At 35.7% G+C, this 26855-nt stretch overlaps 1 protein-coding gene across 2 annotated transcripts in view; it reads left to right on the forward strand.

Annotated features, from left to right (window-relative positions):
• The window catches only part of CNOT2 (CCR4-NOT transcription complex subunit 2), a 130707-nt gene that overhangs the window by 65098 nt on the left and 38754 nt on the right, over positions 1 to 26855 (forward strand). For both annotated transcript variants that reach the window (XM_027071259.2, XM_027071258.2), the window contains exon 3: positions 20283 to 20405. In XM_027071259.2, coding sequence (XP_026927060.1) covers positions 20283 to 20405 — 123 coding nt within the window. The remainder of the gene's footprint in view (positions 1 to 20282; positions 20406 to 26855) is intronic.

Consider the following 26855-nt stretch of genomic DNA (forward strand, 5'->3'; position numbering starts at 1 on the left):
TATTGTTGAGAGTGCTGCTATAAACATTGGGGTACAAGTGCCCCTATGCATCAGTACTCCTGTATCCCTTGGGTAAATTCCTAGCAGTGCTATTGCTGGGTCATAGGGTAGGTCTGTTTTTAATTTTCTGAGGAACCTCCACACTGTTTTCCAGAGTGGCTGCACCAATTTGCATTCCCACCAACAGTGCAAGAGGGTTCCCGTTTCTCCACATCCTCGCCAGCATCTATAGTCTCCTGATTTGTTCATTTTGGCCACTCTGACTGGTGTGAGGTGATATCTGAGTGTGGTTTTGATTTGTATTTCCCTGATAAGGAGCGACGTTGAGCATCTTTTTCATGTGCCTGTTGGCCATCTGGATGTCTTCTTTAGAGAAGTGTCTATTCATGTTTTCTGCCCATTTGTTCACTGGGTTATTTGTTTTTCGGGTGTGGAGTTTGGTGAGCTCTTTATAGATTTTGGATACTAGCCCTTTGTCCGATATGTGATTTGCAAATATCTTTTCCCATTCTGTTGGTTGCCTTTTAGTTTTGTTGATTGTTTCCTTTGCTGTGCAGAAGCTTTTTATCTTCATAAGGTCCCAGTAATTCATTTTTGCTTTTAATTCCCTTGCCTTTGGGGATGTGTTGAGTAAGAGATTGCTACGGCTGAGGTCAGAGAGGTCTTTTCCTGCTTTCTCCTCTAGGGTTTTGATGGTTTCCTGTCTCACATTCAGGTCCTTTATCCATTTTGAGTTTATTTTTGTGAATGGTGTGAGAAAGTGGTCTAGTTTCAACCTTCTGCATGTTGCTGTCCAGTTCTCCCAGCACCATTTGTTAAAGAGACTGTCTTTTTTCCATTGGATGTTCCTTCCTGCTTTGTCAAAGATTAGTTGGCCATACGTTTGTGGGTCTAGTTCTGGGGTTTCTATTCTATTCCATTGGTCTATGTGTCTTTGTGCCAATACCATGCTGTCTTGATGATTACAGCTTTGTAGTAGAGGCTAAAGTCTGGGATTGTGATGCCTCCTACTTTGGTCTTCTTCTTCAAAATTACTTTGGCTATTCGGGGCCTTTTGTGGTTCCATATGAATTTTAGAATTGCTTGTTCTAGTTTCGAGAAGAATGCTGGTGCAATTTTGATTGGGTTTGCATTGAATGTGTAGATAGCTTTGGGTAGTATTGACATTTTGACAATACCTATTCTTCCAATCCATGAGCAGGGAATGTCTTTCCATTTCTTTATATCTTCTTCAATTACCTTCATAAGCTTTCTATAGTTTTCAGCATACAGATCTTTTACATCTTTGGTTAGATTTATTCCTAGGTATTTTATGCTTCTTGATGCAATTGTGAATGGGATCAGTTTCTTTATTTGTCTTTCTGTTGCTTCATTGTTAGTGTATAAGAATGCAACTGATTTCTGTACATTGATTTTGTATCCTGCAACTTTGCTGAATTCATGTATCAGTTCTAGCAGACTTTGGTGGAGTCTATCGGATTTTCCATGTATAATATCATGTCATCTGCAGAAAGCGAAAGCTTGACTTCATCTTTGCCAGTTTTGATGCCTTTGATTTCCTTTTGTTGTCTGATTGCTGATGCTGGAACTTCCAACACTGGTTTAAACAACAGCGGTGAGAGTGGGCATCCCTGTCGTGTTCCTGATCTCAGGGAAGAAGCTCTCAGTTTTTCCCCATTGAGGATGATGTTAGCTGTGGGCTTTTCATAAATGGCTTTTATGATGTTTAAGTATGTTCCTTCTATCCCGACTTTCTCAAGGGTTTTTACTAAGAAAGGGTGCTGGATTTTGTCAAAGGCCTTTTCTGCATCGATTGACAGGATCATATGGTTCTTATCTTTTCTTTTATTAATGTGATGTATCACGTTGATTGATTTGCGAATGTTGAACCAGCCCTGCATCCCAGGAATGAATCCCACTTGATCATGGTGAATAATTCTTTGTATATGCTGTTGAATTCGATTTGCTAGTATCTTACTGAGAATTTTTGCATCCATATTCATCAGGGGTATTGGCCTGTAGTTCTCTTTTTTTACTGGGTCTCTGTCTGGTTTAGGAATCAAAGTAATCCTGGCTTCATAGAATGAGTCTGGAAGTTTTCCTTCCCTTTCTATTTCTTGGAATAGCTTGAGAAGGATAGGTATTATCTCTGCTTTAAACATCTGGTAGAACTCCCCTGGGAAGCCATCTGGTCCTGGACTCTTATTTGTTGGGAGATTTTTGATAACCGATTCAATTTCTTCACTGGTTATGGGTCTGTTCAAGCTTTCTATTTCCTCCTGATTGAGTTTTGGAAGAGTGTGGGTGTTTAGGAATTTGTCCATTTCTTCCAGGTTGTCCAATTTGTTGGCATATAATTTTTCATAGTATTCCCTGATAATTGTTTGTATCTCTGAGGGATTGGTTGTAATAATTCCATTTTCATTCATGATTTTATCTATTTGGGTCATCTCCCTTTTCTTTTTGAGAAGCCTGGCTAGAGATTTGTCAATTTTGTTTATTTTTTCAAAAAACCAACTCTTGGTTTCGTTGATCTGCTCTACAGTTTTTTTAGATTGTATATTGTTTATTTCTGCTCTGATCTTTATTACTTCTCTTCTTCTGCTGGATTTAGGCTGCCTTTGCTGTTCTGCTTCTATTTCCTTTAGGTGTGCTGTTAGATTTTGTATTTGGGATTTTTCTTGTTTCTTGAGATAGGCCTGGATTGCAATGTATTTTCCTCTCAGGACTGCCTTTGCTGCGTCCCAAAGCGTTTGGGTTGTTGTATTTTCATTTTTGTTTGTTTCCATATATTTTTTGATTTCTTCTCTAATTGCCTGGTTGACCCACTCATTCTTTAGTAGGGTGTTCTTTAACCTCCATGCTTTTGGAGGTTTTCCAGACTTTTTCCTGTGGTTGATTTCAAGCTTCATAGCATTGTGGTCTGAAAGTATGCATGATATAATTTCAATTCTTGTATACTTATGAAGGGCTGTTTTGTGACCCAGTATATGATCTATCTTGGAGAATGTTCCAGTGCATTCGAGAAGAAAGTATATTCTGTTGCTTTGGGATCCAGAGTTCTAAATATATCTGCCAACTCCATCTGATCCAATATATCATTCAGGGCCCTTGTTTCTTTATTGACTGTGTGTCTAGATGATCTATCCATTTCTGTAAGTGGAGTGTTAAAGTCCCCTGCAATTACCACATTCTTATCAATAAGGTTGCTTATGTTTATGAGTAATTGTTTTATATATTTGGGGGCTCCGGTGTTCGACGCATAGACATTTATAATTGTTAGCTCTTCCTGATGGATAGACCCTGTAATTATTATATAATGCCCTTCTTCATCTCTTGTTACAGCCTTTAATTTAAAGTCTAGTATGTCTGATATAAGTATGGCTACTCCAGCTTTCTTTTGGCTTCCAGTAGCATGATAAATAGTTCTCCATCCCCTCACTCTCAATCTAAAGGTGTCCTCAGATCTAAAATGAGTCTCTTGTAGACAGCAAATAGATGGGTCTTGTTTTTTTATCCATTCTGATACCCTATGTCTTTTGGTTGGCGCACTTAATCCATTTACATTCAGTGTTATTATAGAAAGATACGGGTTTAGAGTCATTGTGATGTCTGTGTGTTTTATGCTTGTAGCGATGTCTCTGGTACTTTGTCTCACAGGATCCCCCTTAGGATCTCTTGTAGGGCTGGTTTAGTGGTGACAAATTCCTTCAGTTTTTGTTTGTTTGGGAAGACCTTTATCTCTCCTTCTATTCTAAATGACAGACTTGCTGGATAAAGGATTCTCGGCTGCATATTTTTCCTGTTCAACACATTGAAGATCTCGTGCCAATCCTTTCTGGCCTGCCAAGTTTCAAAAGAGAGATCAGTCACGAGTCTTATAGGTCTCCCTTTATATGTGAGGGCACGTTTATCCCTTGCTGCTTTCAGAATTTTCTATTTATCCTTGTATTTTTTTAACATTTATTTATTTTTGAGACAGAGAGAGACAGAGCATGAACGGGGGAGGGTCAGAGAGAGAGGGAGACACAGAATCTGAAACAGGCTCCAGGCTCTGAGCTGTCAGCCCAGAGCCCGACGCGGGGCTCAAAGTCACGGAGCGCGAAATCATGACCTGAGCTGAAGTCGGCTGCTTAACCGGTTGAGCCACCCAGGCGCCCCCAAGATTTCATTTTTAAAAATTATATTTTGGTTGAAAAGACAGATGAGAAGTCTTTTCTGACAAAGAGAACAAGCTTCTGTGTCAGTATTTAGTTAAGGATTGAATACTTTCTGTTGTGTAAGTACTGTGTAGTATATACACAGAAATACTAGACCTTTTCTCAGCACTTAAGGCCACTTAGAAAGACACATAAAACATGACATGTCAGTAAATATATTACAGCTCACATATGGAGTCATCATAGCTGTGATTCTCTTTAACCTAAAGCAAACAATTGCATGATTTCTCTTGAATTCCCTTACTGAAGATTTCCTAGAATCTGATAGACCCGTAAATACAGCAGCCATTTCTCTTCTCAGGTTAGGTAATAATTTCACTGGTATTTCTAGTAAAATATGTGTTCTGTAGTATTATCTCTTTATTGTTTAACCTGGCTCAGTAAATTAAAGACAAAATAGTACATACATATGCTAGTGAAAACTAGGAAGATATTTTTTCAAAGATAAAAGAAAAAAAAGATCTTTCTCATTTAGGGCCAGAGATGCCAAGAGAGACTGGGACATATGAAATTTTAAACCTTTTCTAGTGGAATAAAGGCAATGTAATAAAGCTGAAAGAATGTGATTGTTAGAGGAACAATTTTGAGACGTTGTTCTTCACTTTCTACCTGTATTACTTTCAACCAGTTAGGTAAAGTCTTTGACACTCTTGATATTTAAGAGTGAAATCTTTAAAAGTTGAATGGTTTCCTTATAGAAACATTTCAGTTAACAAACAGTATAGAAGAATGAAAATAACAAATCACCATTAGAGCATCACAATAATAGATGCGAGCAATATCCATGGATGAATGGTATAATTAGTAGGCAGAAATTTAAGGATGAACAGATACTTGCATGCTCTCAAAGAATTTCTTTCAAAACATTCATTGTTTAAAATGGGAAAATAGTAATTTACAGATGAGAAGACTGGTGGATGCACCAGCTTAATCAAGATCAGGGTTAATCACCTATAATAAAACATATTACCATCATATGCACTCATGTATATATCCATCATATAGGATGCACTTGAGAAGAACACATTATCTCTGCAGTGAGGTGGCTTTAAATATGTATAACCTCTATCTAGTCATGAAAAAACAAGACATACCCACAATGCAGAACAGTCTATGATGTACTTAATTAACATTAATGTAACTAATGACATCAGTGTAGTGAAAGGCAAGGAAAAACTGAGGTAAAGTCCAAGGTTGAAGACTGAGGAAACCTAAATGTAATGTGGATCCTGGGATAGAAGAAAAGACATCAGTGGAAAAACTGGTGAAATCTGTATAAAGCTGTTTAGTTAATGGTTAATTTCTTAGTTTTGATACTGTGGTCAAATAAGATGTTGCCACTGGGGAGAGTGGGGCATATGGGAACTTGGTACTATTTTTGCAACTGATGTGTAAGTCTAAAATTATTTCCAAATAACAGGTTTTTAAAAAATGGTGACAGTGTTTGTGAACAGAGCTTGTTAACATGTAGTTGTTAGTCTTTTTGTTGATAGGTGGGGACCTCATTTTGATAGTGTGTGACATTCTTTTCTGTTGAGCAGTTTCATTTTTCCACAGAAAATACAAGTTTGAAGGTGGGGTAGAGAGCTGTTCTTACATTTGATTGGTAGTGTTCTGTAAACAGGTTAAGGAAAGAAAGCTGAGGATTAAACTTACAGTTACAAAACGTAAGTCTTTACTTCATCCTTCAATTTTCAGGTCCATGTCTCACCTTTTACCTGCACTTTGGCTAAGTATCAAAATTTAGAGCCTATCCACTTGGGTTTTTTCGGGAGAACAAACCTTTGGTAGCTTATTGGAGTTGTAAGGCCTGGGTACTCTTCATGATAACTGCGATACGGAAGTATCTTTGACCTGTCTAGATTCTATAGACTCCACCCTCTGTGCATCAATTTGAGGTAAAAGTAATCATCTTATGGCGGTATTGTTCTGATTAAGTGAGGAGGGAGACACACACACACACACACACACACACAGTGCTTTGAACAGTATTTATCATTCGGTAAGCATTCAGTACTTATTAGTGCTTACTTTGTAACACGCCCACTGTAGTAGACTGTTCAGGCAATGCACTGTTTGGCTGACTCCAAGGAGTTATATTCCCACGGACTACAGTGCAACCCAGTGGCTCTAAGTAGTATAATTCTTCCAGTGCGATTCTGTGATACAAAAGAGACATGCCTTATCTCTTGATATTAAACTGTAAGTCTCAAATACTCTCAAAACAGCTTTTAAAAAAAGGTAATCTAACTTGAGAAAAAAATGAGGAAATGGAAAAAAAGTGTTTTTAATCTCCCAGTCCTTATCTAGTACTTCTCATTGTATGGCACTCTAACCACTGAAGGTTTCTGGTAGTCTGTTAGATATTTTGGAGGTAGTTGTCAATTTCATTGTGAAAAGCCATAAAAACAATTTCATTCATGTTTCATAAATGTAAGTTTTAACAGTTTTTCAACATAATCCTGTTACTTTTAAAAGTAATTGTTGTGTTCATAAAATTTTTGCCCTGTGCTGTAAGCACTGCATTGGTCTGTTAGTGTCAAATAACACTCAGGTAATGGCATTCATGGAATAAGATGAGGACATCTTCATGTTCTTTGTATTCATGTGTAAGGCACAATTCCAGATCTTAAGACAAATGAACAGACAAAAATTTCTGTTCTGATGGAGCTGACATTTTAGAACATAGGAAGACATTAAACAAAATAAATAAAACACGTTATATATTATTTGTTGATAATGTTATGGAAAAAGAATAAGAAGAGAGATAGAGAGTGCTTAAGTTGGGGAAAAGGGTAGTGCAAATTTTTTTTTTTTACTTAGAGGTTTTTTTTTTTTTCTTTTTTCAAAATTTTTTTTAACGTTTATTTATTTTTGAGACTGAGAGAGATCGAGCATGAACGGGGGAGGGGTGGAGAGAGAGGGAGACACAGAATCGGAAGCAGGCTCCAGGCTCCGAGCCATCAGCCCAGAGTCCGACGCGGGGCTCGAACTCACGGACCGTGAGATTGTGACCTGGGTCAAAGTCGGACGCCCAACTGACTGAGCCACCCAGGCACCCCAGAGGTGTTTTTTTTTTTTTAATGTTTTTATTTATTTTTGAGAGAGAGAGCGAGAGAGCGAGCGAGTAGGGGAGGGGCAGAGAGAGAGAGGGAGGGAGACACAGAATCCGAAGCAGGCTCCAGTCTCCGAGCTGTCAGCACAGAGCCCGACGCGGGTTCGAACTCACAAGCTATGAGATCACGACCTGAGCTGAAGTCAGACGCCCAACCGACTGAACCACCCAGGTGCCCCGGTAGTACAATTTTAAATAGACAGGGAAGTCCTCACTAGATGACTCAATACCTGAAGTTGGGGTGGGTAGGAAACCATATAGATACATATCTAGGGGAAAAGCATTGCTAGAGGATAGAAATGCAGAGGGCTGGAGACAGGAGTGGGGAGTAGTGTGGCAGGAACACCGAAGGGGAAATGATAATAGATTTAGAAGTAAGGGTGAGTTAACTAAGGCTTTGGAAACCATAGTAGTGGTGCAGAAAGCCATTTTAAATGTCTTTCCACCTCCATTCCCTTTTGATTTCTGATGTTCCTTTATTCTGAGCATCAAATGGATAAAGTATATAAGAGTAGAAATGTGATATCTAGCACATAGTAGATGCTTACTGCATGTTTATTGAATTAATTTATAGGGCAAGGTATTTTAGAAGTATTTTAAAGGTCTTATGTTCCCTTGCTGAAGGAATACTTTTTCATTTTTAACTGCTTCATATAACATCATTTTTCTGATACTTCTTTATGTTTAGCTTACAATTTCAAAATATTTGTCATCTTCGGTAATATTATTGAATAGGTGTTATCTTTAAATAACTTAAGCATCTATTTTTATTAGCCTTAGTATTCATAATAGAATCTAGCCTTTTCTGAATCAATAATTCACTTATTATAAAACAAAGATTCACATTTTTAATGTGAATAAATGAGTTTATTTATTGTGAATCATATTTCTTTTAAGTCCTCTATTTAGATTGATTTCTTTAAGTCTTTAAGTTTTTCTCTTTGTCTAGTTTGTTTCAGGTTATTTTAATTGAAGGTTCCTTACTTGTTTTTATCAGCGGGGGGCATTTTTAAGAAATTTGAATTTGTTGAGACTTACTTTGTGGCCTAATATATGTGCTCTCTTCTGGAGAATGTTCCATGTACATTTGAAAAGAATGTGTATTCTGGTGTTTTAGGATGGAATGTTCTGAATCATTTCTTCCCAAGGAATATACTTCTACCAAAAGGTATCTCTGGTTTTTAAAAAGTTCACTGATCCATTTTTAGGAATTTAAATACGTTCATGTAATCTAGCTGTCATTCTGCTGGTTGATGGTGTTCATGTGTATGATAGTCTAAGATTTAATGTTGAGTGCTTAGGAGAACAAGAAAAAGTATACGAGGAATGAATAGGCAAAGTATTTTCACATAGTGTCTTAGATGGTTTCATGATCATCAGGTGAGCCCTGTCCTTTCATTTTCTGAAAATGTGTGTAAATTTATAGAAAGCTTTTTTGCCCCCTGTCCTTTTGTTGATTCATACTTTGAATCAGTCTCAGAGATGATTCTGGGGTTGGAAATAATGAAGATGTGAACCAGGGAGTCATAATGTTGAAACTGGACATTCAGATATTTATAGCAGGATTTCCTAATTTTTCAAAGAGCAGAAGAATCCCATTGTTTATCATGTTCTGGTTGGACTCCTTTCTTATCGTTTGCTGGAGTTTGAACTTCAGAGCTATGGTGTCAACCCTGCTGTAGTATCTCAGGGGAGCTCCTAGTGTGGGGCTGGTGTCACGGTTCACCCTCCAACCTTTCCTTCTTCACTTCAGCTCTGAGCTTTCCAATGCCCAGAGTAGCAAATGTTGAAAGAAGTTGCACAGGTAAGTATGTGGTGAGCAAGTCTGGAGGGAAAATGGTACTGTCATCAGTATTTTGAGGGTGGAGATTGGGCCATTTCACCAGTGAATCATTTTTGTTAGTTTAAAAATTTGATGTTTTTATAAATTATTTTTCTCATAAATTATTAAAATAGTCTAATATCCTAAGAAATGAGTTTGCTTTTTGCTAGTTAGATGTGAAATAGAGAAAACCTTAGATTGAATAAACTATTAATATGATAATATAGAGGAAGTTATTAGATTTTTTTTTAGAAACTTCATAATTTCCATAGTGTATAGTAGAACCAGAAAATTTATTTTCAGAAAAGAAGCTAAGTGGGGGAGGCATAAATTCATAGACTTAAATTTTTGCTACATGTAATTTGGTCTCAGAATAAGGCAAGTTTTAGTTTCCTTTCCCTAGCTTTAGACATGCTGTTCTTCTGATTGTCAAGATTTTAGGCAAGTAGCTGTATTTTTAATATCTGTAGGAATAGAAACTTCAAATATCTTATTCTCTGAAATTTAGACAGGAAGACTGGAACATTTCTACTATCTATAAGTTTGAGATTAACACAAGTGAGTATAGGAGCATTGAAGGCATAGTATGCTACAAAAGTTCAGCAAAGATTTGTTGAATGAATAAGTTCACCATATTTGTGTGTGTGTGTGTGTGTGTGTGTGTGTGTGTGTGTGAAATTCTAACACTTTTTTCTGCCTGCATTGTACTGAAAATCATGATCTAACATTACAGATTTTTTCCTCTTAATGTATGATTATTAGAAATAATGTTATAGCAATGTAACCCTAGGTCTATACTACTCTGCTTATTAATACTTCTATCCTTTTAGGCTCTTGCTTCTCAGAAAGCTTACAAAAGTTGTTTCTTTTATTCCCCCAGATCAGTCCTGTATAAGTCTTATTCAAGTGATTTGTACATTCTTTTGGACATAAACAAGATATTCAAAATTATATCCAGGAAAAATAGACTTAATATGGCCTATGGTTACTAACAGTTCTTCAGAGAAAGTGTGTCAGGCTTACAGAGATTGAGACACCCAACTATTTGGTACTTCAGGTCCTCAAACTATAGAACCCCCAGCAATTTATCTCCCCTTTTCTTTCCTTAAATTCTAGAGTTGTTTGTTTTGGTTTTTTCTTAAATTTTTGGGAACCTTGTAGAAATACAGAGTCCCTTAGCAGAGCTGACCATACATCCAGTTGCTTCCTGATTTCCCTTCCTACCTTCTTTATTTGACTGATCCTCCCTCTTAAGGTTTAAAATTGGTTTAAGATAATCATTCTCATTCAAAAGTTTCCTTTATGCTTAGAGGATTTGTTTTGTATCCTAAATGTAAAGATTTTTACTGTTGTATGCCCTTTCACTTGTACGTGATAAATTTACATCCTAATATTTGAGGATAAAATACTGCTTATTTTAATTTTAGGACCTATTGTTTCTTCTGTGGATTAGCCCTTTTTGAGTTATTAAAGTTTTGTTTTACGATGATGCACTTTATGTTAGTGGTTCAGTTTTCAGTCTGTATAAGGCATATTGATAATAGGTGATTTTAAGATTTTGGAAAACCACAAAATCTGTTTTTTCAGTTTGATGCATGCACAACATATTCTCCTAGATCAAAGTCAAACTGATAGAAGGATTTATAGACTTTTGGTAACACTCTTTAGAGAATTTGTAGGATTTGGGGGGTACATTGTAGGAGATGGTGTTACATGGGTTTTGGTAATATCTGAGTAAAGCAGCTTCAGACTCCAGATTTTATTAGATAGGTTTTGGTTTAAGAAGAGTGATGTGTTCTTTTCTCTCTCTTTGCATGCCCTCTCCATTGTTTTTTGGATATGAGCTTACCCTGTTTTTTGTTTCTTTTAAATCGTGTTTTTTTCTTTCCTTTTTTGGATGGGACCTCTTACAAAATATTCCTGTAAACCCTGGAATGACTCTGTGCCAGAATATTTACTTAGTCTCCAAAATAATGATTGTGGATACATTCATATAGGCCCCTGGTTTTTTGCTGTATCACATTTCCAGCCAGGGTCGTATGTATCCTGTGCATCTACCTGTGAACTGCCTTTTCAGTATTCGTTAAGGCTCTTACTGTTCATTTATTGGGCATTCTGCATTTGCTGAAACAAATGAATTGCTTTTATTTATTTCCATGTTCTTGGTTCAAGTTGATGGATTTAGAAATTCTACCTTTGAAATGTATCTAAGCCTTTACTTAGATCCATCCTAAGCAGATTCATAAACTATTCATTACATATTTGTCATATTGTAAATATCAAGCCACAGCATTCTAAAAAAGTTTTTTTTTAATTTTTTAATGTTTATTTATTTTTGAGAGAGACAGAGTGTGAGTGGGGGGTGAGGGGGCAGTGGGCAGAGAGAGACGAAGACACAGTATCCGAAGCAGGCTCCAGGCTCTGTGCTGACAGCTCAGAGCCCAACGCAGGGCTCGAACTTGTGAACTGTGAGATCATGACCTAAGCTGATGTCGTTGCTTAACCGACTGAGCCACCCAGGCACCCCAAGCCACAGTTTTCTAAAACTAGTAGGAATTCATGAGTAATATGTTTCTTTATTTTTAATTTTTTTTTAATGTTTACTTTTGAGAGAGAGAAAATGAGACACAGAATCTGAAGCAGGCTCCAGGTTCTGAGCTGTCAGCACAGAGCCAACATGAGGCTCGAATTCACAAACTGAGATCATGACCTGAGCTGAAGTCTGATGCTCAACTGAGCCACCCAGGTGTCCCGAATAATATGTTTCTTATATGAGAAGAAAAAGATATTTGTTCTTTTCCTAAAGATATTCAGATACTAATGTCTTTGTTTTTTGAGAAGATAGATTTTTTTTCCAGTGTATATCCTTTTCTCCTTTATTTAAGCCCATTTCTTTTTTTAGTGTCTTTCAGAAATGAAATAAAGATTATTTATAGTAGTTGTGAAGCAGGATTGGGAGCTCACAATCCTGTTACCAAAAAATATTCCTAAAACGAAAATTCCTTGGGTTATAAATATTTGTAGGTTTTCACCTGTAATATTTGATATAGGAATATTCTAATTTCATAAAATTTAAGCAGTCTCTCAGTGAGATTTGACTAATAAGCTTTTCTCTCAAATGGGTGATAGTAAAAATACCAGATTATTTTCAGATATTATGGCTTCTCATGATTGGTTTCAAATATTGATTGACTACATCTTGATAAAGTAGGTAAATATTAATGGAAATTGTGATTTTTATTAATTTCTGCTCACTTTGTAGACAACAGAGAATTTGTGTGTATATGTATGTGAAGTGTTTGATGCTAGTGAATACAGAATTGGGAGGGAAATGTAAAGAAGTCAAATTCTGTATTCAGCAATCAGTGAATTAGTAAAATCTCCATTAGGGAAACTATAAGAAAGGAACAGTCTGTCCCACTCTCTCCCCAACCCTCCCCACCACGGCACTGTATGACTTACATTTGGCGCTCATTATCCTTTATAATACAAGGTAGGAGCAAATTCTGTTGCTAGAAATAAAAAAAAAAAAAAACCATGGCTATGGAAAAGTCACCATACTTTAATGTTGTGAAATAGTTGATTCTGTGATGAGACACATGGATCAGCATGTTAAGCAAAACTCCTGGCTACATTAGAGAGAGAATCCACAAGAAAAAGTTGCCCTTAGGGATTTATTTTTATTTTAACCCATTTTATACATGTTTTCTACACATTTAATGCTATAGTATCTATTTCAGTAGTTTATAGTGAAATTTAGAGATATAATCCTATTTCCTTGAAGGGTTCACTGATTTAGAAAGTACTTAAAAATATTGGTTCATTTGGAATATGGAAACTGATTACTTTTTAATTGGTGTAATAGTGTTCTTTTAAGCATAATTTTATTTTAAAATTAATTGAACTTTTCTCTAAAATAGGTGCAGTCAGTTTGGTAGTGACTGGCTTTTGTTTAATGTACCCCCAGTCAGTTCATCCTTATTTTTCTGCTAAAGAGATCTTTTTGACATGCACAAATATTTAATTGTGGCATCCTCCACTTATATTGTTCTCTGCAAAATAAGCACCCTCCCCTTTTTGCCCCTTACTCCTTTTCCCATGATGAAGCTTACAGTTTGAGGAGAATACTCACATTAAACTATTAGTTGTATATGTGAATGTCATTGTACTGTAGTGGTTAAAAGAGGAAACTCTAGGAGAATGCCTGGATTCATATCCCATCTCTGTCACTTATCAGAAATGGAACCTCAGGAACATCAGATATGTGACCTTGGGCATATTATCCAACTTCTCCACTTGTCACTTTTCTCATCTAAAAATGAGGACTATCAAGTAAATACTTGATTACATAAGTAGATACATTTTATAGCATTTAGAATATATTGCCTGGCACATAGTAAGCGGTCAATAAAAGTTCTTTTTATTATTGTATGATTATAGTTATGGTAAAGTGTTTTCAATGACCGCATATCAGGAGTTAGATCTAACTTAGTGTGAAAGTTTCAGACGGGAGAAAAACGTTCTAAATAGAGGTATCAGCATATACAAAGATGCTGAGTTGGAAAACATCTTGTGTTTGAGTAAGTGAAGGTGTGGCAGCAGTTTAGTGATGACCGGGACCTGTAGAGAGAGTTAATGTCAGGGAGGTTACATAAGACCTTACTGTTACTATTTTAGGAAGCTGTTGAGACATTTCAGTTAGTAGGGCTACAACAATTAAGTTTTTATTTTAAAAACCCACTTGGAAAAATAAAAATTCACTTTGGCTGACGTGGGAGACTAGATTAGAGGAAATAAGTGGATTAATAAAGATCTGTTTGGAGGACATTAGAGATGCTTGTGCTAGGAAAGATATGGATAATTTTAATAAATATTTAAAAGTTAGTCTAATCATGGGGCGCCTGGGTGGCTCAGTCGGTTAAGTGTCTGACTTTGGCTCAGGTCGTGATCTCACAGCTCGTGGGTTCAAGCCCCGCGTCAGGATCTGTGCTGACAGCTCAGAGCCTGGAGCCTGCTTCAGATTCTGTATCTCCCCCTCTCTCTGCACCCCCGTTCCCTACTCACGCTCTGTCTGTCTGTCTCTCTCTCTGTCTCTCAAAAATAAATAAACATTAAAAAAATTAGAAAAAAATAAAGTTAGTCTAATCAGCTTGAGTTTTCATTGTTGAGGATCATAGAAGTTACAGATGGTAGTTTTCAGAGGTGAACATGAGTGGGAACAACTGAATAACTCAAATTAGCCTGAGGTGTAAGTTTAGTTTGGGCTTTTGAGATCATTACTGCTGCAAAGTTACGTTAAGATCATGATCTCAGGAATCTTGGTCTCTGTCCTCTAGGTAGGGGAAATTAATGAGAGATGAGAACAGGAGAGTGGCAGTCAACATACTGGTTATTAGTATGATACCATAATAAAGTGTTAGTCTAGAGAAGTCTAGCTTAGTTCATCACTTAGATTTTTATACCTGGTTTTCCTGTGTACGCTCTTGCCCTCTTTTTTTTTTTTTTAATTTTTTTTTTAATGTTTATTTTTGAGACCGAGAGAGACAGAGCATGAACGGGGGAGGGTCAGAGGAAGGGAGACACAGAATCCGAAACAGGCTCCAGGCTCTGAGCTGTCAGCACAGGGCCGGACGCGGGGCTCGAACTCACGGACCGCGAGATCATGACCTGAGCCGAAGTCGGCCCCTTCACCGACTGAGCCACCCAGGTGCCCCACGCTCTTGCCCTCTTAACCTGGCATTGAAGTCCAGCCTACTTTTCGTTGCTACCTATCACTATCCTTCCAGACATCTTCTGTGTTGGCTATATTGAAAATTTTGTTTCCTGGGCTTTGTCTCACTTCTGAGCACTTGCACATGCTGTCTCCTATGCCAAAGTTTGTCTCTACCTCCCACCCCACACACTTCAACTTTAAAAATTTTTTAATCAAGTCTTTGTTCCAACATTAGTTCTTCTATAATGAAATCTTTGTTTCCCTCAGACAGTTAGATATCCCCTTGTGTTCCCAAAATACCTGTGCAGATTTTCATATTGTAATTGTTTATTTACAGGTATGTCTCCCATCTAGACTATGAGCTTGTTTAAGATTTGGAACTATTACTTATTCAGCTTTTGTGTTCATTTGCACAATTTTTGGTATAATTCGTATAGTATTCCCTCAGCGTGTTTGTTGAAATGTGAAAGCAGACCAGTCAGGAGGTTAAAATGAACTAGTCCGGAGCTTAAACCAAGATGCTGATAGGAAGAACGTGAAATCCACTCTGAAGGAAGGCTAGAATTTGGATGTACAGAACAAAGCAAGAGAAACTGACTTGGAAAATCAGTTTTAAGTATTACTGATTTAGTTGATTAATTGTACTCAGGGAGAAATGTCTAGGGTTACTTTAAAATTGGCTGCTAGAACCTTGAGTTAATCCTGAAGATAGATTTTGAAATCAACCTACATTTGTTTGCTGTCAAGAAAAGGACCGCTCTGCCATGAATGGGTTTCTGTCCCTGGGAATAGGATTTCATGCCTGGGCCAACATTTGCCACCATTATAGAAACAATAAATGATTTCAGAGTAAGTTCCTCTCCAGAGGCCTTGCTGAAGGAAATTTGTGTAAGATTAAATATCATCCTGCCTGGGATATGATCAGAGTCTGTTTTTCACCCTTTCCAATGTTTTTTTCTTGTATATGCATATACACATACATACACACATTTATTTTCAAGTTTTCATTTATAAAGTGTCCTAGTTTTGTTTCCCTGACTTTTAAAAAAGCTACAGGCCTTTCTTCTTATTCCTTCTATCTTTAATTGTCATTCATCCCACCTGGGTCCACTTTGCTAGCCTTTAAAGTTACTGTTTTAGATTATCTCAAGTTTGGGGTTTGGTGAATTCCTTTTTTGTGATTATTCTGATTTTTACTGCATTTGACTTTGAAGTACTGTATTTAAATGTTGAGAGTGTCATACCTTAGGACTTCAGAGCTAGTCCAAAGTAAATTATGAAGTATACTGGGAAAATCTAGCCAACCTGGTGCTTCCATTTTGCCTGTCACTTTAATCCCCCTCTCTCTACTCCTACATTTTGAGACCAACTCTTTTGAGGGGTGGGGGTGGGTGGGTGGGGGGGGTGTTAGGCTGATAGAAAGGATTAGTGTAAGCTATTCTGTATATACTTTCTGATTAGTTCTTGTGGAATCAAAGGAAAAGATAAAATAATTAAATGTTTTAGATGTGTGTTCAAAAAAGGCTTATTAATAAACTGCTTTTGCTGAATACATGTGTCATATCATATTCTTTGTTGGTAAAATCTCACTTTTTACTTTTCCTTTGCTGTAACATCTGGTATGAAAGTCAGGAGAAAAGAAAGTAGATGTAAGTCTGCGATATGTTTACTTCAAAACTGACACATTGTATATACCAAAGATTCTAACAAATGTCATATCATGTAAATTGTAGTATGATTTTATTTTACATTATGTTTTTATTTCCATTTGCCAGATCAACTCTAATATATGGCATTACTAATAACTGCAATGGAGTGTTAACATATCCTCTTTGAAATTGATAAAAATTGGTTTCTGGATTACTTTGATTGATACTTACTCTCTTCCAGGAGATAACGTGAATACCTTACCCTTTGATATCATCCATTCATTCATCCATTAGTGTCAGGTTTCTCTCAAAATATATCTTTTATCTGACCATGCCTCTCCACTTCTGCCACTACGCCTGTAGTGGGAGCCACCGTCCTCTCTCCCCACCTGCTTCCCTTCTTCACTTCTGTTTCCTCTTTTGTTTATGCCTTACAGAATAACTGTAATTAAAAAATATATATGCCAAATTATGTTACTCTTAAATTACTCCCAAGCCCTTTTGACTTCTGTCTCACATGGAATAAAATCCAAAGTCCCTCAGAGCCTGCAAGGCACAGCATGATTTGGGTCCACTGGTATCTTGGACTTTGGTTTCTGTGTTCTCTTCTGTGTTCCTACTGCTTGAGTCACACTACTGAGGATCGTGCTGTTCCCTCTGTTGAATGCTCTTCCTACAGGTCTTTGCCCAGATGGTTCTCTTATTTCTATGCCTGATTGTAATCTTCCTAGTTTCATCTTTCCTGGCTATTCTAAAATAGTTTTCCTACCCTATTGCATCATTCTATGTGGAATAAAGGACAGGCCCTGAAAAATGAAATAAAACTAGCTCTTATGAGAAAGTTACTATGTTATTCTTTCCTTTCCTCTTTTTCTTTCTTTCCTCCTCCCTCCTTTTCCTTTCCTTTCCTTTCTTTTCCTTTTCCTTCCTGTCCCGTCCCTTCCCTTCCCTTCCTTTTCCTTTCCTTCCCTTCCTTTTTCTTTCCCTGACCCTGACCCTGTCCCTTTTGCTTTTGCGTTTGCGTTTGCTTTTGCTTTTCGCCTGCCCTGGATCAGATAATTTTTTGTTTCATCGTAGTACCCATTCCCAGACTGGTGCTGCATTTGGAGCGCAGACTATTAACACTCTTACCTTTCTTCTTTTGCTTAAGTCATGTAAGAATAATTAGTATTTTCACTGATGTGTAATTTCTGTGTTGAAGCACACAAAACAAAAATGAAATTCTACATATTCATGTTTTCTCCTCTCTTTCTCTGACTCTCTCTCTCACACACACACACACACACACACACACTGAGTGTGGGAAAATCTTGTATTAATGAGTGCATTTCTGTTTTCCTTTGAGGCGTTTCATATATTTAGTTTTGCTTTCAAACAGTAAAGCCTCTTAAACAATATTAGCATATTTTTTATTCTGTACAGCTAATTTCAGTTTTGGAATTTTAGGAGTTTGTAATTGGTTTTGGTGATAAATGTTATACAAAACATGTCAAAATTAGACTTTGCTTTGTATCCATTGAGTTGATTTATGTGTGTGTAATTCGATGAGAGGTAACCCTGGTTGTGTCTGGTTATCTGGTTATTTTCTCCTGAAATTTTATTGTATTGTCTAGGTTTCATGCCATTTGCCCATGTTTATCCTTTCTTAGAGTTGGAATTCAGTAGAAAATGGTCCTTTAAAGAGAATTAAATGTATTCTTCTTAACTTTTGCAAAACAAACTTTAAAAATTTCATCTGTGGAGTCATAATTTGCAGACTAAAGTGCTTTCTTCCACAATTACTTTTCTATTATAAAACTTCCCCCAAAAAACCACTTCTTCCTGTTAAAGACTACTTAGGGGTTTGGTGGATAGGCATGTGAGGTTCTAGTCCCTGAAATTACATTCAGAATTACAGAATAGCTTTTATGAGATCCACCAGGGAGTACATTACTAAAGAAGATTAAGTATGTTCTAACAAAATAATAAACCTTTAAAAATATCTTTCTGTATTTCACACCTACAGAGATGAATAGTCCCAAAACATATAGCAAAACAGTAAAGCTGTCATCAGAGTGTTGTTCATTTTTAACTAAATAGCTTTTTCTCAGACCTCAAAAGGAAGAATGGTTAAATAGTTGAGTTTCTTAAAAATTTAACAGGGAACCTCAGATATAAAGCAATTATTAAATAAATTTGGTTATTAAAGATTGCAGCATATCAGTTTACCCTTTGTCTGCTGATAAACAGTAGTAACTACAGTATTTCAGTTTGAAATGAGAAGTAAAAGAAATTGTTTATTTCTTATTTATAATTGAAGAAAATACCCTTATTTGTAATGAGTATACAAGACATGTCAAATTTGATGTCTTTCCCCAAAATTTTTGCAAAAAGATGTAGTCACCATGTATTCAAGTCTTCACAAATGTCTTCCATCATGACATTTCAGTTTACTTTGGACAACAAAGTACCACTGGGGGAAGACACATTGACCTTAAATAACCTAGTTAGTTGATAGCTGTGGAAACTCCATAGAGGTCATCCTAAGGAAACAAAATTAGCATGGGGGCGTCTGCCTGGCTCAGTCAGTAGAGCATGGGAATTGATGCTTGATCTCAGAATTGTGATTTTGAGCCCTATGTTGGGTGGAGAGATAAAAAATAAAGAATGGGGGCGCCGGGGTAGCTCAGTTGGTTGAGTGTCCACCTTCAGCTTAGGTCATGATCTCCTGGCTTATGAGTTCAAACCTCACATCGGGCTCTGTGCTGACAGCTCAGAGCTTGGAACCTGCTTCAGATTCTGTGTCTCCCTCTCTCTCTGCCCCTCCCCTGCACACGTTCTGGCTCTCTGTCTCAAAAATGAATGAACATCAAAAATTTTTTTAAAATATTAATAGTAATAAAAAGAATGAATTGTGAAGACTATTGTCTAGTGCTGCCTTCAAAAAAAGAATTAACACAAGGGTGCCTGCCTTGCTCAGTCAGTAGAGCATGTGAGTCTTGATATCAGGTTCGTGAGTTTGAGCCCTATGTTGGGTATAGAGATTACAAAACTTAAAAAAAAAAAAAAAGAATTAGCACAGATTTAGTAATTATTTGTATTGGCATGGGCTCAAAATTACTAGCGTTGGAGGTGATCAAGATTTAAAAAGCAAAAGAGTAATAATATAATAATCAGATTATATAACAAAAATCATAAATTTACACCAGGATGATGACTGAAACAATTATCTTACTGTTACAAGAGTGGGTACTTGTGGCTTGAGATAAAGTTTCCAGTTTGCCATTACATACTGACTTTAATAGTGCTGTATCTCAATAAATTTAGATTGTGAGTGAAGATGATATGCTCTGGAAAACAGATCATTTACACAGTGGATACAGTGATGACAGAGACAATAATATTGAAGATGGATGTGAAGATTTTTAATAACTAAGCCCAAAGTTGAATTTAAAAACAATCTTTGTATGGGAAAGTATATATTGGGTTGTAATTTTTCAAGAATAAGTGATGTTTATTTCTTTTAAAGTAAGTGGAATTATTGCATAAGATTGGCTTTATTAAATTTCTCCTCTTATTTTATGTGCCTGGAAGCAAAAATTTAATACTGTAATTTTATAGTCAGATTTCCGACTTTTTCACATGCCCTGTTAGCCCTTCCGTAGTCAATCTGTTTCTTTATCTTAGCATTGCTTCCTTCATTTTCTTTTTTCCTTATAGGAGTTTGGTAAAGCATGACATTTTCTAAAATATTACTCTTGATAAAAGCAATATTTTTGTTTAGGTGACAAACAGCATGTTTGGTGCTTCAAGAAAGAAGTTTGTAGAGGGGGTCGACAGTGACTACCATGATGAAAACATGTACTACAGCCAGTCTTCTATGTTTCCACATCGGTCAGAAAAAGATGTAAGTTAATCAGTTATATTGTGTTTACTTAGCAGTGTATGTCTGTGTCCTTCTGGTTCCTGAAAAATAGTACATGAATGGCAAAATACTGTCTTTAATTGAGTGACTGTATTTTAGGCCCAGTGCTACACCCTGGGGATACAATGGCCTATGGGAGCTTACATTCTAATGGGAGATAAAATGTCCTATAATTCTTAAGTTGGGATATGGTAATACTGTGGTAGGAAGTACTCAGAATCCTCTGGTAAACATGGTATTCTAGATTATCAGTTTTTTTAACTTGTGAAGTAACTTGTTTTAATATTAAAATATACACATAGAGTAGAAAGCAGATTTGCACAGATTTAAAGATGTAATGGCAAGATTTAGTGAAACCTTACCTTTGCTCTTTAATCTTCAGGGTGTAACCCTAAGCTTCAGTTAGTAAGAGTATCTCCTCTGTTCATCCGTAGAGATGCTACTACAGAAAAATTTTGGAAGAACTGTATTCAAACATAGATGTTATGTTATAGAGGTGTGAATTAAGTGCTTTGGAAGGCTAGTAGTTCAGTAATCCCGTTTGGAATGAAAGGATTTCACACAGCCAAGTCATAATTAGCAAATTGATAAAATATTTTTAAATCAATTAATTGTTGTTTTCAAATTCTAGTAAGCCTCTTTAAATTATACACTATATACTACAGTAGTCAAACCAGTTGCATTTTTGTATTTGTACCCACCCACCCTTTTTCTCTTTTCAACCCTTTATAAACTTGGCTATTCCTAATTTCCCTATCTATATAACAATCTATTCTAGTTAATAACCTAATGGGATTGTTACTGATATTTAAAGCACTGATAAAATTCTAAGATCTGTAAGAAATGCTCTCATTTTTCATTAAAGTCGACCATTAGTAAATTAATTCCTGTGTCTTACAATCAGTTTTTACCCCCTCCTATTTTGATGCGACTCCCCTTTATTTTTGTTTGAAAATTGTGTCATTTTGGCAACAGTGTGTCAGTTGTGTTATTAGGACTCTTTTCAAAATATGTGGTGACTTCATAATTAGTGTGCAGTTTAACAGCTGATAGAATAGTGTCATCTCATTAATTTTCTGTTACCTTACTGCTCTTCTAACTTTGCTCTTGGATATAAATTATAATTGAGTTACGTTTTACTTAAGTTTCTATGTTTACGTCTTGGTCTTGTAGTTGAAGAATTTGGAATATCTTCTGGCTAATGTTGGTTGCAAAAACTATAACACTAATCCACGCGTATATTACTATGATTGTATAGGGAAAGTTAAGTCTGATGAAAAAAAAATGGTAGTAGAATATTACTTATTGAAGAAAAGCACTCATTCTGATTAGGAAGATATGAAGCTTTCAAACAAATCTGGAATAAAATACGTACAGAGAATGACAGAGATGTATGCCTTCTAGAGAACAGAAATGCTATATATCCGAGGTTTTTAGTCACCATTATTAAATACACTCACATATGTTGGTTACCATTCCTGTTCAGTTGTTTGTCACAAAAATAACACAACGATTTGCTTTAGAAAACTTATTTTTAATTAAGAAGGTAATAAGACATAAGAAATTAGGCTCTAAAGCCTAACACTTATATGTGTTTGGATCTTGGCTTTGCGTGTTACCAAGGACTTCTCCAAGCCTCTGTTTTTTTCTCCTTTAATCTGGGACAAATTTCTACTGTTGCTGGTACTTTTTTTAATAACAAAATAGTACCAGAGGTATTATACAGATTTTTAAAAACATGCATGAGAAGGGAGAAGAAAAATTACCCATAATTTTGCTGATCAGGAATAATTTTCTGCTAAAATTTTGATTTAATACATTAAATATTTTTACTTTAAAAATGTTATCATGTAAATCTCGAACATATTAACATATTTTCCACTAGAAAGTTTGTACCAGTTTTTACTCTGAGCAACACTTTCCATGCCCTCAAAAATACCAGCTGTTAGTTACCTCTAAGTCTTTGCAGTATACAGAAGAAACTTACTGTCTTAAAATATATTAAGACATTGTTAAATTTACACACATAGGCATGCACACACTCAAACACACATGGTAACATGTCTTTTCCATGTAGTTACTGGCCATTTGTATTTCTTCCTTTGTGGATTACCTATTTTTGTCCCATTTTCTATTTTTCTATTGAGATGGTAAGTCTTGTTTATTTGTTAGTGTTCTCCATAAATTAAGATTAATAGACCCTTGTGCTCCATTACAAATACTTTCCCAGTTTTTTTTGCTTACAGTTTAGGGAATGGTTTTTAAATGTAAAAATATCTATCATTCTTACTGAATTTGACTCCTCAGTGTTTTATTTTTTATGCTTTTATGTTTTTGAGATCATACTTAGACTTTTTCCAGCTATTTTCTTCTGGCATTTTTGTGCTTCATTATTCACATGTAACTTAGCTCCCTTAGAAATATATTTTAGTTTGAAGTGTGAATATTGGTGCCTGGATCTCCACCCGGCACTCCTCCCACCCTTTCAGGTTTTCCAATATCCAGTTGTCCCAACACCATTTATAATTTAGATCACAGGTTAGAAAACTTTCCCATAAAGGACCAGATAGTAAATATTTTAGGGTTTATAGGCCAAGAGGCTAAATAAAGAATATTATGTAGGTATTTATATAACCATTTAAAAAGTAAAAAAAAATTTTTTTTTAGTTCACACACCCTACAGATATAAGCTTTGTGCTGGATTTGGCCTGCAGGCAGGAATCTGCCCAGCCCTGAGTTAGACCATTCATCTAAGGCTAATTGAAATCCTCCCTGCATATGTATTAATGTCTGATTGGGCCTGTTTCTAAACTCTTGTTCTGTTTCTCATGCTGATTCTGTGGCAGAACTGCAACATAGTTGAATTGCTGTAGCTTTATAGACAATTTTCACATCTTAGTCAGGTAAGGTCTTTCACATCCTTCTTTATAAAATATTTTTGACTATTGCACATTTATACCTATGGTTACCTTCTTTTAGAAGTCTGGTGTCTGTCTTCTGTTGTTCTGATGCCATTTTTTAATAAGTAGGGTTTTATGGTTGCCATTTTTGTTACATTTTTCTCATTGGTTTTTACTGATAGAATAGTTTGTATTTATTTTATAACCAACTACGTTACAAAACTCTTACTAGTTTTTCTTGATTGGGAACAGGGGCTCTGCAAGTCCTACTGTATGATTTTATATCTCACTCACATGATTTACTAACCAGGTGTCCTTGGGCAAGTTAGTCTCTTTGTGTCTCAGTTTTTTCATCGATAAGAATAACAGTATATGATTCACAGGTGGTTATAAGGATTGAATGAATAAACATATGCAAAACTTTCAGAAGACCAGATAGTAAATATTAAGTAAATTTTGCTACTAATATGAACAATAATAATATTATTATTCCATTTGATTGTCTTGGGTTTTTTACATAGTTATGTATATCATCTGCAAATAACAATTATTTTACTATAAAACTATTGAGGAGAAAGCTTTTAAACGTAACAAATAGATGAGATAATTTTGTAATTTTTTTCTGTCTGGGAACAGTGAGAAAATAATTTCAAATTCTTATTTATGATAAAAACTGACCAGTGATTGAGTGAATCTGTATGCCATTTATTTTAAAAAGTCCTGGGGCGGCTGGATGGCTAAGTCGATCCAGTGCCGACTTCAGCTCAGGTCACGATCTCACGGTTTGTGAGTTCGAGCCTCGTGTAGGGCTCTGTGCTGATGGCTTGGAGCCTGGGGCCTGCTTCAGATTCTGTGTCTCCCTCTCTCTCTGCCCCTCCCCTGCTCATGCTCTGTCTCTCGGGAATAAATAAATGTTAAAAATTTTTTTTAAAAAAGTCCTAATGTACCCTATCCATATAGTATAAAATGTAAGTATCATATGCATGGTTGTAGAAGTATTTGGGAAGCTGTTCTTTATGTGATTGTGTACTAATTAAATTGCTAAGTAGTTCTTCAGGACTACTTATTTTCCAAGGCCTTTTATTTCAAGAGATGCTTGTGTATGGATATGTCTTTGTATAGAATGCTGAATTTGCTATTTTGATGTATAAACACCATTTTATAAATATTACAGATATGTTATTTAAGCGTTTTCACAAGATTAAATAAATTAGAGGTAGATATGGGCTTGATTTCTTTTTTATTATAATTATTTTCTTTTTTTTTAAATTATTTTCTATTTGGGGACATTATGGAAGATGAAAAACATTCATATAAGATGTCAATAGACAGCTCTTTGGGGATAATATAATCTAAACAGCTTAGAGTTATTGTTGTTTAAATATATTTGTATTTGAATTGCTAGTATATTTTCTAGTCATGTGAGTCTGTGCACTCAATTGATAATTCTTAAGCATAATCATTTTAGAAGCACAAACTCACGGGAACTCCTTTTCCCTTGCTTTAATATATGCTGTAAAGACACGAAATGTGACACCTGTTCCTTTTTAAAAAGCTCTTAAAACTGATAAGAGTAGGCCACTTTCTTATTTTGACAAACAGCAACCATTTTGAACTCATACCTAGCTTTTGTACTTGTGTTAGCCTACAGTAATTATGGCTGCTAGGATTTCTTTCAGACCAATTAATAACCAGTATTTCATTAAAACCTATTTATAAACTTGTATTATTATAAAATAAATTATTGTTGTCATCATCATTATTAGTATTAACTACATGGTGGAGTCCTGCTTGGCTGACTGTCCAGTTCATTAATTACACTCACATTCCTTTCTACCTGAAGACCTTGGTGTCCTTTTTTTTGTTTTGTTTTGTTTTGTTTGTTTTTCGGATCTTCACATGATTCTGTCTCACTATTATCTCTCACTATATCTACTAAAATGCCTTCCCTGAGAAGAAGCCGTCTCTCTTTGCCTAAGTAGCTTTGTGTATACTATCAGTACTACTCCCATTGTATCCTTCAAGATTCTTTCTTGCACTTTCATAATCATAGCATCTCTGTATCTGAAATACATCTTCATTAATTGTTTATTATCCTCTCTACTCCATTAGAATTTAGGTCTAGTTTACTGCTGTGTTCTTAGAACACATATATAATAATGCATATGAGTTAGTAGGCTGTCAGTGAGTTTTTGTTAAAGAAAGGGAGGGAAAGGAGTTGATATTGAAAAATAACAGTTAAGATTATTTGCAGATATTATTACCTAAAAAACCTCAAAAGTCGCCTTTAAAACTTTAATTGAAAATGTGAATGTGTATAAATGTGTGAAATTTTTATGACAGTGATAACCTGATAGAGTTAAATGTAAATAATAAATAAATCAGACTGTACTCTAAAGAAACTGGAATTAAATATCAAACCATTTGAAGGGAACGCTCTAAAACCCTTTACATTCATGGGCAGTCACATAATCTTCAAACTCCATATTTTAAAGATAAAAGCTTATTATTAAGGGGGGGGTTAAAATGATATAAGATATATCAAATTGTGATATATGTACAAAAAGAATCACAAAATGTTTCATCTCAATAATAATAATAAAAATTCATGGAGGGGTGTCTGGATGGCTCAGTTTGTTAGGCATCTGACTTCAGCTCAGGTCATGATCTCACAGTTTATGGATTTGAGCCCTGCATCAGGCTCTGTGCTATCAGCCTGCTTCAGGCCTGCTTCAGACCCTATGTCTCCCTCTCTCTCTGCCCCTCCCCTGCTTGTGCTCTCTTTCTCTCTCTCAAAAATAAATAAACATTAAAAAATATTTTTTTAATGTTAAAAAAATTCATAGTTAGAAAATGATATTTTATTTCTACATACTAGTAAGGAAGCTTTGTTTTTCATGGAAGAATAGCCAGTCTCTGAGGGAGTATTGAAGTAATTGCTGTAGAACTATATAATTAATTCAAACTTCATAGAAAACTATTTAGAAATGGATATTAAAAAAACCTTTTAGAAATGTGAACAGTTTTTGAATTAGTCATATGCCTTCCTATATATTTGGCTAAAATTCAGATAATATTAAGATGTTCATTGCCATACTTTGCATTTGAATATTAAATGTTCTGTAGGAATTTACATTGACTCTTGTAGCATGCATTATACTTTTTGTAAATGCTCTTTTTAATATTTTTTTTATTTGAGAAAGAGCATGCAAGCAGGGGACAGGCAAAGGGAGTGAGAGAGAGAATCCAAAGTAGGCTCCACACAGAGCCCAATGTAGGGCTCGATCCCATGACCCTGGGATCATGAACTGAGCTGCAATCAAGAGTCGGACACTCAACCAACTGAGCCACCCGGGCGCCCCCAACAGTGCTTTGTAAAACTTAATGGTTTAGTCAAAATTATTTGAAATAACCAGTAAACCCATAACTTGTTTTTATCTGATTCATAAGGTACAAGGTCCTGTGACTTATTGGCTATTTTAAGTTCTTCTGATTATTCCTTCTCTTCTTCCTTCTTATTTTGATCTTTTGT

Source organism: Acinonyx jubatus, chromosome B4 (genome assembly GCF_027475565.1).
Source record: "Acinonyx jubatus isolate Ajub_Pintada_27869175 chromosome B4, VMU_Ajub_asm_v1.0, whole genome shotgun sequence".
Classification (NCBI taxonomy): Eukaryota; Metazoa; Chordata; class Mammalia; order Carnivora; family Felidae; genus Acinonyx; species Acinonyx jubatus.